The 12,548-nt window shown below is 46.1% G+C and overlaps 1 protein-coding gene across 2 annotated transcripts in view; it reads right to left on the reverse strand.

Annotated features, from left to right (window-relative positions):
* RNF130 (ring finger protein 130) overlaps positions 1 to 12,548 on the reverse strand; it is a 164,415-nt gene that overhangs the window by 12,666 nt on the left and 139,201 nt on the right. Inside the window, exons 7-8 of one of the 2 annotated variants that reach the window (XM_029583970.1) lie at positions 12,295 to 12,499; positions 2,287 to 2,380 (exon numbers count right to left, since the gene is read on the reverse strand). In XM_029583970.1, coding sequence (XP_029439830.1) covers positions 2,287 to 2,380; positions 12,295 to 12,499 — 299 coding nt within the window. The remainder of the gene's footprint in view (positions 1 to 2,286; positions 2,381 to 12,294; positions 12,500 to 12,548) is intronic. The other variant, XM_029583971.1, reaches the window with a different exon arrangement.

Raw genomic sequence — 12,548 nt, forward strand, 5'->3', positions numbered from 1 at the left:
CAGATGGCATTTCACCTACGGTTATCTTCCTATCATATTCTGTTAGAATTACTAGGAACATTCTGAATTTCCTGCTGAGGAGAAGAGCGCATTGTGTGATGAATTGTTATAATAAAACTAAATGATCTGTGTTTGAGGTAATATTGTAGATGAATTAACTTGTGTATGTGTGTGTGTGTGAAATAACTGTTTTAACAGGCTACAGATGGGAAGACCTGAGATTCCTTTTATATCCATGCCGTTAAAAAGGACACTGTGTCTGGCAGATTATTTAAACTCAGAACAAGGGGGGGGGCCAATGCACAAGGTCTGCTCCCTGTTTCTATCCAATGGGGAAAAATGTTTATCTAACAGGGCTTCCCAAACCTCATGCATATTCATCGTGCACATCCTGTAAAAGCAAATGGCTGTGGGGTTTCCCCCCCCCCCCCAAATACAAGTTTGGGGAAACCTCGACTTGGTACACACAGCTCCCAGCTCATGCCATCATCAGACGTTAAGAACTGCAAGATAACGGCGTGACCATGGGGAGCACAGCCCGCGCTGTTGGCTGAAAGCCTTTTTCATAATACAGCACCAGTAAAACAAGCAAAGCTGACACACTAGGCAACTCTCCCGGCAATCCAAGGTTATGCCTTTTACCAATTAATTACATGTTCGTTTATTTAGGGAGGCAATGTCATTGAGCTCACTGACCTAGCTTGTGTAGTTCTTTGTTGAAGGTGCTTTATCAATACAAAGTGATACTTATAAGTGACTCTACCCACAAAATATGGCATTTGCCTTGCAGTAAATCTGTCAGATCTTTCTACCATTTTAAAAGATTTATTTGTACAATGATTATTATGGCATATTACTGCTACCCATCATTCTTAGAAGATGACAATTTTTGTACTGCTTTAGTTTTTATTTGTTTTGAGGAATTCCTCCAGTGGTTACACAGTGCCCTTGAAGCCTAAACATCTGTACAGATGATTATTTTTTGCATTTCTTATTTCATAATCTGCTGTCAAGGAAGTGTCTGTCATTAATACCTGGTCAGGAGAGAGGTCGGGGGACAGTAACGAGAGATGTCCTTAGGAAATGTCAAAGCTGAGAATATTTCAGGGTTGGGCTGCTAGGGACAGTCCGTCTCGGTCACCTACGATTTATACTGCCTTTGCAGGAGGGGGTGGAGTGGGATTCAAGCATGACCAGGAACCAAAGAACAATATTGGGGACTATGGGCTTGCAAATTCAGTTGTCATTTAAGGAATTTGTTTTGCCTCTGCTTATTCAGGAAATTCTTACCCGTCTCTTGACCTGTTCATGTTTTTCGTTTCTGACTTCTAACTCGTGTGCCTTTCTCATGAGGTTACAAACATGGGGGCTTTTTTTCTCCCTCCCATATAGACACAAAACGGGGGAAACGTTTAATAAACAGGCCCCCATAGATCGTAAGACCTTCAGGGCCGGTGAAACCCCTACAGTATCGAAATGTAACTCGCCTTGAGCTACCAAAGCAAGGTGCAAGCTATATCCAGAATACTTACACTGGTTTGTTTTTTTTTTAGTTTGTACCATTACTGATAGCTATATCAAGAACACGAAATGTTCTGCTTCGTTTGGAATAAAATCTGATTTAACCACAAACAAACTAGAATAAAAATATAGTTTTTTCACTCTGTGAAAATAGCTTTTTCTTTTAAGCTGAATTCATTCCACTGGAAGGTTTTTACTGGGAGAACTAAGGCCTTTCTGGCGGCTGACTCGTGAGCCCGCTTTCCCTTGCGTTTAAAGGAGCCACCATCGTACCAGCAGACAACAGGGCGGGGAGAGAGAGAGAGCAGAGCAGCTGGGATTACAGGATAAGAGACAACAACTAATAACAGCATGTTGAACAAATCTGTTTGGGATCACGTGCTTCTCTGTGAAACCCACGACTATTCCACGTGCACCGGCCTTTAACGAACGGTGCCGCAGGTTTCACAAAGCTTTGTCTGTCGGCTGTTTGTCTGTTTTATTACCGACTCACAAACGCAGTGGCGTAAATTCTGCCCAAGGAGCCCCTGCACTGCAAAAGGGGCCCGTCTGCAGTCCCTCGGGTGGCCAACCCTCCCCCCCTTTCGCCTCTGGGGGCCCCTTCTGAAATTGTCGCCTGGAGGCCCTTCAGCTGAATGCACAGTAGGCCCCTGCACAGCCGTTCCCCGGGTTACCCTGAAAACCCGACAAATTGCACCTTTCACTCCCACCCTGCAAAATACAGCAAAATCACATACACCCCCCCGGGGTAAGAAAAGTACTTACTCTGTAGCATTCAAGCTAGCCGTGGCTTTGATGATCATATAGCAGAGGGTGAGTGCGCTGAGGAGGCCAAAACTGGCAATAATAAACCATTCTTCTGTTGACAAAGGGAGAGGGGAGGACGTCACTCTTGGCAGAAGGACCACTTCAAACTCGGACAGCAACGCTCCCCGCCAGTGTCCACTGCCAGAGAGGGCAGGGCTCTTAACCCCACGAGAAAGAAGTGCCTGGCGTCAGGACATGAAGCAGAAGGAGCTTAGCCAGAGTTTACTGACTGGAGAAAGCAGACAGAAGATGCAGAAAGGAGGAAAGACAGGTGTGAAAACCAAAACCAAAATAAGCACGGGACGAGGCAGGAGCCTCTCCTCTCTCCCCCCCCCCCCCCCCCGACGTGGCAGGTTAATGAGGACAGAGATCAGAATTCCAGTATTAAGGACACAATGAATGCTTTGTCTGAGTAAAGCAAGAGCTACGCAGTTCTCCACCTTATCCAACACATGCCTTCTAGAAAATGCTTGGTAGCTGTCTCAGATCCTCAAGCTTTCTGTATAATTCAACATGGATATTCGTGAAGGTGAATGAGCCAATCAGGAAGCTTTTGTAAAAGTGGGAGGGGGGGTCAAGCCTCGAGGGGGGGGGCTGGAGTCATGCTCCTGATGTCACCATGTCCCTTCCCCTCCAGACCTCATGACTTCCTCTCTCTAATACGCCCAGAAGGCTTGGCTCCCACTTCCACCTCAGGTGTCACGAGTGGGTGGGTTCAGTCCCCTCGCTTGCTGCCTTCTGCTACCATCGCCTCAACCAGCAGCTTCCTCGCACATCAGGAGCCACGAGGTTCGCAGAGTAGGCTGGGGGGTGGGGAGCGGAAGGAACGAGCAATGGTCTTTGGAATGGAGGGAAGATGGATATTTTTTGTATAGTCCTCCCACTGTGTGTCTGTGTAGGGAGATGGTCATAGCTTCCTGGCCCACTTGTTCCAGAGCCATTGATTGTGGCCAGTGGCCAGCACTTTTACATGCCCTAGTTCAAAGCCACTCTAGATACTGAGGGAACCCAAAGACCTTGTTTTTGAATTTCTGCTGAATATTTCATAGACAAAAGGATACAGTAGAGAGATATTTAGATTGCGATGCTTCAGAGTTTGCGCAGTTTTGGAACCTAGTTTACCCCTAGTTGGATGTATGACAATTTCTAATTATGAGTGGCATTTCTCCTCTTCCTTTTAAGTCAAAGTATATTTAACAAATTCCTATGACATTACAAAACCAAAATAAGAGTCCTAAAATGTTTCAGGCAATTGAGTGAAAAAAAAAAACTCCCCAAAAAAACAAAATCACCATTAAGAAACTGCCTTACTGGATTTTTTTTTTTTACCCAATAGTTTTCTCTGGCTTCTTTGGGGTTTCCATCTCAAGATGCCATGAACCTTCATTCACAGTTACCCAGGGTCTTCCTCCATTTTATGCTCTCCCCCCTCATGCCCGGACTCTGCAGTAAACAAATCTCTGGCTAAGGGCCTTGGACCTGGCACGAGTGCGCTCTTCAGTCAGCCAGTAGGAGTCGCTCACACACACACACAGTGGCTGGAACTCCTTTTCCTCACAGAGGGCTGCGAACAGAGATGGATTTTGCCCACCCCCGCCCCGTGGCGCTGATTTCAGTGCCGTGGCATGCCGCACCCACCCTGGGAAACCTCCAAGCTGTGGTGCTGCCTCCCCAGCGGTGATCCTCCATAGGTCAGCGGGCTTAGTCCCATTCGCATCGACCTATGGAGGATCGCCGCTGGAGCCGAGATCTGGAAGCACCTTCCGAAATCTGGAGCAGGATTGTGGGGCGTGGAGGTGGAGCTGGGAACTGAACCTGAGTCTCAAGGTGGGGTGCCACGCCGTTACTGGGTTAACTCCAAGAACTGCCTTCTAGCATCTTCCGACTGCAGAGTGGTCTTTATCTGAAAACAGCCGAGGCTCCATTGAAAGCTGCCGCTGATTGCATGTAATTTCTGTGTAGTTAAAAGTCATGTGAGCTTTAAACAGTTCTCTGTACAATAAGCTCTCTGCATAAACTGCAGGGAGTGAGCATGCAACATTTTCAGTTACAAAAAGCAGGTGACAGGTGTGGGGGCTTCAAACTAGCCTTGTGCGTATGTTAGCAGGAAAGAGAGAGAGTTTAGCTTTAGTGCGTGCTTCACGAACGAACATGTAAAAAAGGTATTGGAATGCCACTGCGATCTTTCTGGATCCTCAAGGAGAAATTATTCCCTGGCTTTAACCAGAAGGAAGGGAAGGAATGGAAGAGGCTCAGCTGCACTTCTGCCGATTTTCTTCCATGGTTTGCTAAGCGGCCGGGCCACGCGCCTGTGTCCAGACGTACTTCGCGAGGGCCCAGATGTGCAATCAATAGCTATTGGAAATGTGGATTTGGTGTCAAGACAGCTCATTCCACGGAGACAGTGAATTAGATTTCAAAGCACTGAACCAGAATGGCACATTATTATTTATGGCATTGAAGACATTCTAGAGCAGCTGTTGCTGGCTTCAGGAAAACTACAAGAGCAGGAATACGAAGGGAGTCAAGGGGACATTGGCCATGCCCTCCCTATGGCCAAGGGCCACGTCATTCCACATGGAAGAGAATCTCTTCCCCGTGGCAGTGCAACTCCATCCATACAGCTCTCCCGAACTTCAATAAACCCGGATCTGAGTCAGCCTGACAAGTGGTGACCTATCAGCAATCGTACAAAAAAAAAAATAAAAATAAAAATCATACAGTAATGCAAGCAATCGAATAAAGCAGGAGAGTCGCGTTAGAGAAAAAAAAAAACTGCTCTGGCTCAAGTCACCCAAAATCTTTTTGGCCCTGGCCCAGGGGAAGAGCGAAAGAAACCAGAACGGCATCTGTTGTACAAGCAAATATCTGAAAGATATCCAGCAAAAATGAACGTTTTTGTCATGGCTCCAGAAAAAGAATTTGGAGCATGCAGGAGGAGGAGCTACCAAAAGTGCTCCACCCTCAGACACGCCCCAAAGACTGCATCCCACAAATAGAGGCGCGCCTATTATTCATCTGTAGCAGATCTCCCAGCTATTTGTTTTTGCTTTTGTTCATGGCTGGCATTAATTAGGCGGCGTACAGCTTTACATCCCATCAGAACAATTTTGATCCTTTTAAACATCACAAACCAAAAAGTGACTCTTCTTCATTGTCCAGCCCTGTTTGCAATTTTTCGTGCAAGAGATACTTTTAAAGTGCTTGCTGGGGATGACTGTGCGAGCCTTTTTAACCCATTCTGACCCACTGAAAACGCTGGAATCTTGTCAAACACATTTACACTCTCTCTCTCTTTTCTCATCTAAAACTTATTTTTCACAAGTTTACTCCTGGTCTCTAATTTGTTCTGTCGCACTGCAGACACTCGCTCTATGCGCACACATCCACATCATATATACCCGCAAGGAAAACAAACAGCACTGAAACCACCAGTTATTTCTGTAGCATACAAAGTAGTGCACACACGGACCCCCTCACAGCCTTCCTTCACACCACACGCTGGATATGGATTTTGAAGTTAATATCTCATGTTTACAAACCCAAGCTCTAGACAAGTCACACATTCAGGTAAGGTTGGCAGATTCCTGCCCCAGAGGGTTTACAGTCTAAGAGGGAGATTTACTAAGTCGCGATATCTGGCCCCTTCCACGATAAGCTATAGTGACGGGGGGAAGGGGGAGGGCATCCCTGTGATATTGGGTCCCTCTCTGACAAACTATTTTGCAGCATTACTTTGGGGCGATTTTTTTTTTTTTATCATGGCACAAACGCATGACAAAAAAAAAATCACGCCGTTCGTACAGACCTTCCCACGCGGTGGTGGTGGTTCACCCCAGCTGGGGCTGCCATCACTCAAAGGGCCAAAAAAAAAAAGCACACTGCCCCAAAGGCCAAAATAACCCCCGAAGGTCACTGGAGACCCCTGATCCACTTGCCGCATTCTGAGGCAGCTCTGGCCCCACCAAAATAAAAAAAAAATAAAAAATGAGGGCAATCACACGGCGACTGCCCCTTCCCTTCCCTCTCCCCTTATTTGTGAAGAAAAGGCCCCTTAGTGTTAAGATTTCCCCTGGCCCCTCCCCCATCCAAAGTGAATTTTATTTGGATGGGGGTGGGGGGAATTAACACTAAATGGGCCTTTTCCACACATGGGGGGGGGGGGAAGGAGGGGGTCTTCACCATATGATTGCAATCATTTTTTTTAAAATGTATTTCCGAGGCGGCTCTGGCTCCACCGAAGGTGGCAGGGTTCTCCAACAACCCCCAAAATCTTTTTGGCTGGTTTGGGGAGTGTATGCATTTCCGGTATCTTGGCCCTTTAATTTTCCCGCGGGACCACCGGGGACCAATGACAGCGTCCCGATGCTCCCTCAGAAAAATAGTTACGCCTCCCCTCAAACACACTAAAATAATGGGGCGTTATTTTACTACCATTAGATTGCCTATGCATAAGCTGCTTTGCATGCATTAGGCAATTTTATGCATGCAAAGCAGCTTATTTCCATAGCAAAAGGAAATCCGATCGTGCAATAAACCGCATATAACGTGCGTTAACCTGCTGTTTAACTCACAATGTCACCTTATCGTGGCTTAGGAAATCTCCCTAGAAGTTTGTACCTGAGGCAGTGGAGGGTGAAGTGACTTGCCCAAGGCCACAAGGAGCATCAGGGTTAGAACTGGAACGTGAACCCTGGCTTTGTGATTTTACTATGTAATTATTTTTAGTTGCATTTATGTTATTTATTTATTTAAAGGTTTTTTTATACCGAGGTATGGCTAGATGCCTTCACCCCGGTTTACATATACAACAACCAATTACATTTTGTTATTTTAATTTTAAGTCTATAAATGTATGTGCTATTGTAATAGCTATGTATTGCATTTGAAATCTTCCGCTCAGTGTGCTGCAGAGGGCAAAAAAGCAAACAGAATGTTAGGAATTATTAGGAAGGGAATGGCAAATGTCATAATGCCGCTGTATCGCTCCATGGTGAGTACCTTAAGTACTGTGTGCAATTCTGGTCACCTAAATTCAAAAAAGATACAGAGAAGAGTGACCGAAATAAAGGGAATGGAACGGCTCCCCTATAATGAAAGTCTAAAGAGGTTAGGACTGTTCAGCTTGGAGAAGAGACAGATGAGGGGGGATATGATAGAGGTCTACAAAATCATGAAAGGACTTGACCGCCAGATAATAGAAGGACTAAGGGGCACTTCATGAAGTTTGCAAGTAGCACATTTAAAAAGAATCATAGAAAGTTCTTTTTCACTCAACGCATAATTAAGCTCTGGAATTTGTTGCCAGAGGATGTGGTTAGGGCAGTTAGTGTAGCTGGGTTTAAAAAAAGGTTTGGATGAGTTCCTGGAGGAGAAGTCAATAAGCAGTTCACTTCCTTCTTACATTGCGTTTCCAACATAAAATTAAAGCAGTTTAAAATACAAATACATCCAATATGAAACATCAGTTTCAAAGTAGATTGTTCCCCCTTCATGTTCACTGCTGCTGCTAAGGTAATGAGGGTAAAGCAAACTGAGCAAAGTTGAGGAAAGATTTTCTTTTCTTTTTTGGATGTCTCCATACACATGAGCCTTCCCTAACTCTTGTGCATCATTCGCATTAGTTTGCTTCTAATAATGACAGTGCTCATTTCAGGAGACACCGAAGATTGCCATTTTTCCTTTTCCACCATTACTTCCTATGGAGTTGGGACATGCAAATGTTTTCTGAGCATATTTAAGTAACACAGAGTGGCGTTTAGCTTCTTGCCCTTACGTCAAGCTGATGATATAGCATGAGTATGCTCAGTGCGTCTCTTCTGGCCAGGTCCAGATGGAGGTAGAACATGCTCAGTGCGTCTCTTCTGGCCAGGTCCAGATGGAGGTAGAACATGCTCAGTGCGTCTCTTCTGGCCAGGTCCAGATAGAGGTAGAACATGCTCAGTGCGTCTCTTCTGCCCAGATCCAGATGGAGGTAGAACATGCTCAGTGCGTCTCTTCTGGCCAGGTCCAGATGGAGGTAGAACATGCTCAGTGCGTCTCTTCTGGCCAGGTCCAGATGGAGGTAAAACATGCTCAGTGCGTCTCTTCTGCCCAGGTCCAGATGGAGGTAAAACATGCTCAGTGCGTCTCTTCTGCCCAGGTCCAGATGGAGGTAAAACATGCTCAGTGCGAATCTCCTGCCCAGGTCCAGATGTTAGGTAGAACTTGCTCAGTGCGTCTCTTCTGGCCAGGTCCAGATGGAGGTAAAACATGGTCAGTGCGTATCGTCTGCCCAGGTCCAGATGGAGGTAGAACATGCTCGGTGCGTATCTTCTGCCCAGGTCCAGATGTAGGTAGCTTTAGAAGAACAAGGAAGAATGAGGCTTATGCACATTGTAATGAAACGGATAATGAATTATACAATTCTGAGGGGGAGAAGCTGGCTTCAAACCCCTTGTACAGGGGTTTATTTACTCTTCCTGAGATATACAAGGTCTCTGAATTGCATTTTTAAACAGGATTTCCTTATTGTAATTCACTGAAGTCGACAAATGTCCTTATTTCTGTTGGAAACATTGCTCAGTCACAAATTTGGGTGCATTAATCCCTTTGTGAAATTGACCTAGTTTCCCTTGCTGAAACAAGAGGTGCACTTGCAATATATCAGTAAGGAAGCACAATGAAGTAAGGCAGCGGCTTTTAGGTAAGGAAATATGCAAAATGGGAAGAGAAAGGAGAACACAACAACTTGCCATTCTGGGTCAGACCATGGGTCCATCAAACCCAGCATCCTGTTTCCAACAGTGGCCAATCCAGGTCCCAGGTACCAGACAAGGACCCAACAGGATATGGTAAAAGACAGACAGATGCAATGCAAGATTTAGCTTGGATGAACAACATAGAAATGATGGCAGAAAAGAACCAGATGGCCCATCCAGTCTGCCTAGCAAGTTTCTTATGGTAGTATCTGCCGCTCCGTGCAGGATACCCCCACGTTTCTCTCAAGTATAGTTAAATGCCACTCTGTGCAGTTACCCCCCCCTCCCCCAAGCCTTATGATAAGGGTGGTAATATTAACAATCAATCAAAACCAAGCAACTGTCAAACCCATCAATTGCTGCTAGCAACATTTTCACTGGGTGAAGAGCCTTCTGGATAATTCAGGCAATGCTGCTTGATGTTCTTTGCTTTGGGACTTGACCGTAGAAAGGACCACGAGAGAAACAGCGGGGTAATGGTACCTGACGATCTGAAGACAGCAAAGCACCGTGACAAGGCTACAAGCTAAAGCCAGAAGAATGCAAAGTGGCTGGGCCAGGGCAGAGCCAGCGGCCAACGTGCAGGCATTTTACTGTGAAATCCTCATACGCGGTTCATGGCACCAACTGAAGTCCACGGGTATTCAGGAACTTGCAGCGGGCCCTGAATTTCCGATGGGAAACTCCCCCCGCAGGGTTTTAAAATTTCTCCCCTTACGGGGACCAATCCAGTCCACGACGTGAAGCTCCTCGAGGGAAGACTCGGGAAATTATTTCTTTTCACAGAGAGGGTGGCGAAGGCCAGGAACGCACTTTGCAGAGGACGTGGTGGAGGAAAAAAAAAAAAAAATAAGCAGAATTCAAAAAAGCGTGGGATAAAACGCAGAGGGTCCGCAGTGGCAGGTTGGATGAAAACGAAGAACGCTTGGGATGACCCGCACGAAGGAGCAGTTAACAATCCCAAACGGCAGTGGTACGGCTTCACCAGGGCTCCAGGAAAACATCAGAAGGCCAACTCTGACCACGCTGGAGAAAGACACGAGAAGAGGGGTTGAGAGACCGGGCGGAGGAGCCAGCGGGGGAGCTGCTGCTGGCTTGCATTTGGGAATTTTTTTTTTTATGCACGTCTACCAACAGAGGAGGAACTGGGCAGACTGGATGGGCCATTTTGGTCTCCCCCTCTTCCAATATTTTACTAGGCTTACCGTACATTTTTGTTAACTTGCAGGCTAGCAGAACAGGAAAAAAAACCCCATATGATCCAAATTCAACCCCCGCAAAAAAAAAAAAAATTCCCCTCTCCTGCATCCTGAAATTTACGGAAAGCACCCACACAACACAATCAGCGACGACCTCACAAATGCCTTTACTGAAGACAACATTTAAGAAATAAAATTCCAGGGCAGTGAACTGTTGTGTGACAAATGACAATCTTTCCCTGCCCTGGGGTGGGGTTTGTAACTGAGTTCTCGGTTCAAACCCCAATTTTTACGTTTCCTGCCCTGCCGAGTGCATACATTTTAGCATCACCCAGGTCAAATGTACTTGGGCTAAAGAGAGGGAGAGTAGGTGGGGGTGATCGTTCTGGAGCAGGGCTGAAACGTATCCAGGTAGTGCCAGCGTTCCGCGATCCCTGGGATCATCTTACCTGGCTAGGGCTGGGAGAGAAAGCGCTGCCCTAACGTTTGCCGGCAACAGTCAGCAGCCTATCCCACTAACTTTACCATTGAGCGGCCTGCCGAGAGGGATTTGAAGAGCTTAACCCGAACCCGATAAGGAGGAGAGCTCAAGTAAGCCAAGTTAAAAAGCAGAGTTTTTCAGGTCACACCTGCCGAGAGCGAGCGTGCGCGCCCGCCGTCTGTCCCACAAGCAGGTCAGGCCTGCTTTGCTGAGAGTTTCGTGGGAGGTGGTTATGGGGAAAACACAATCACCCAGAAACCTCAGGTCAGAACTTGAATGCTCAGATAATGCAGTTATTGTGGCTAAATATAAAGTAATTTCTGCATGCAATGTATGACAGGTCTACCTGATTTGCTTCTGATCTACTTGGAAACAAAAAACAAAACAGTTTAAAACTTATTTTGCAGCTCTCAAAGAGGTCAGCTCCTAGAAGGGTTGAGTCCCATACATACTGCTCCTATAGGCATGTGTATACATAGATTTAATAGCACACAATGAAAGAAACTGCACTGCTACTTAAGCTGACAGGAATAGCTTCTAATCCTGTCCCTTGCAGAAAAAGTTCCATTTAATCACAGGAAGACTTCCTTAAAACCCACGTCAACCCCTGCCGCTCTCCCCACCACTGTAACCTAACCTGCCACTCACTGCTCTGTTCAGCCAAGGTCTCGACTTAAAAGAAGGATGCCTTTAGCACCCAACACAGAGTCAGGAAATGTATTGATTTAGTCCAATGCAAAAAAAAAAAAAAAAAGGTATCACCTTATTTTTTTTGTTAAAGCATTTTATTCCTTGGCCTTTATTTCCATGCTTTAAAAACAAAAGAAAACAAAATAAGCTCCACTTATTGCGAATGTGACGATCTAGGGGGAAACACCCCCCCCCAGTTGATTTACGGTGAATAGACTGAGGAGCTGCATACTACAGATCTCACTGCCCCTTTTCCCCTTCCCGCTAATGTTTATTACAATAAAGACGGGAGGTTATCAGTTTCCAGAAACGTCTGCACTCGCTGGCAGCGAGGCTCAGACACAGTTCACACCACTGCCTGCGCTGTAGTGCTGTAAATAATTAATATATGCCAGGGAAAGTTTGGTGCTTAACTCTTTACCTCCCTCGTGCCAGAGTTGCTGTTAGTCCACATGAATGCGCACAAGAACGAGCCAATAAACAAATATAGGGCGATACCGTTCTCCTGGACAACTTAGCTTACAGTGCCCAAAACCTAGTCAAGTAACACCTTCCTCAAGGCAAGATAAACTGAGCAGGAAATCTAGGACTCACTTGTATGATCAGATGTCGTCGTCTTTTGCTCTGATCTGCTCAATTTATTTTGACCAGAAGTGCTAGTTCCTGAAAACGAGTCAAAAATTGCATTGCTGATCTAATGAAAAACGGGCTTGCCTTGTATCTGTTTCTCGACTTTCGTTTCCATGCAGGAAGCGAGCTGGAAAAGCAATGGCTCGGCGCCTACAGAGATAGTGCCGAGAGGGCCCACAGACTCTCGTTAACCTCTGCTGGGTTAATACACCAGAATCAAACTCACTTGTTACAGCGATGTTTATCTCCCCTGTCCTGGGGGTCAGCTCCCCATCCTGGACAAGCTGCGACATCCCTGAGGTGCGCAGTGGCTCCAGACCGAGCGCGTTCTCGTTGGCCGTGTCACCGGGTCCTGTTCTTCGACTGGCTGCCTGGCCTCTGCTGAGTCTCTCCATGTCAAAGGCTACGTTGTCTGTACAGGGTACGTTTGTCTGAAATAAAATTCAGATTTTAACGAATTAGTTTATTTCTGTTTTTTTA

The sequence above is a fragment of the Rhinatrema bivittatum genome, chromosome 18 (genome assembly GCF_901001135.1).
Source record: "Rhinatrema bivittatum chromosome 18, aRhiBiv1.1, whole genome shotgun sequence".
NCBI classification, from domain to species: domain Eukaryota; kingdom Metazoa; phylum Chordata; class Amphibia; order Gymnophiona; family Rhinatrematidae; genus Rhinatrema; species Rhinatrema bivittatum.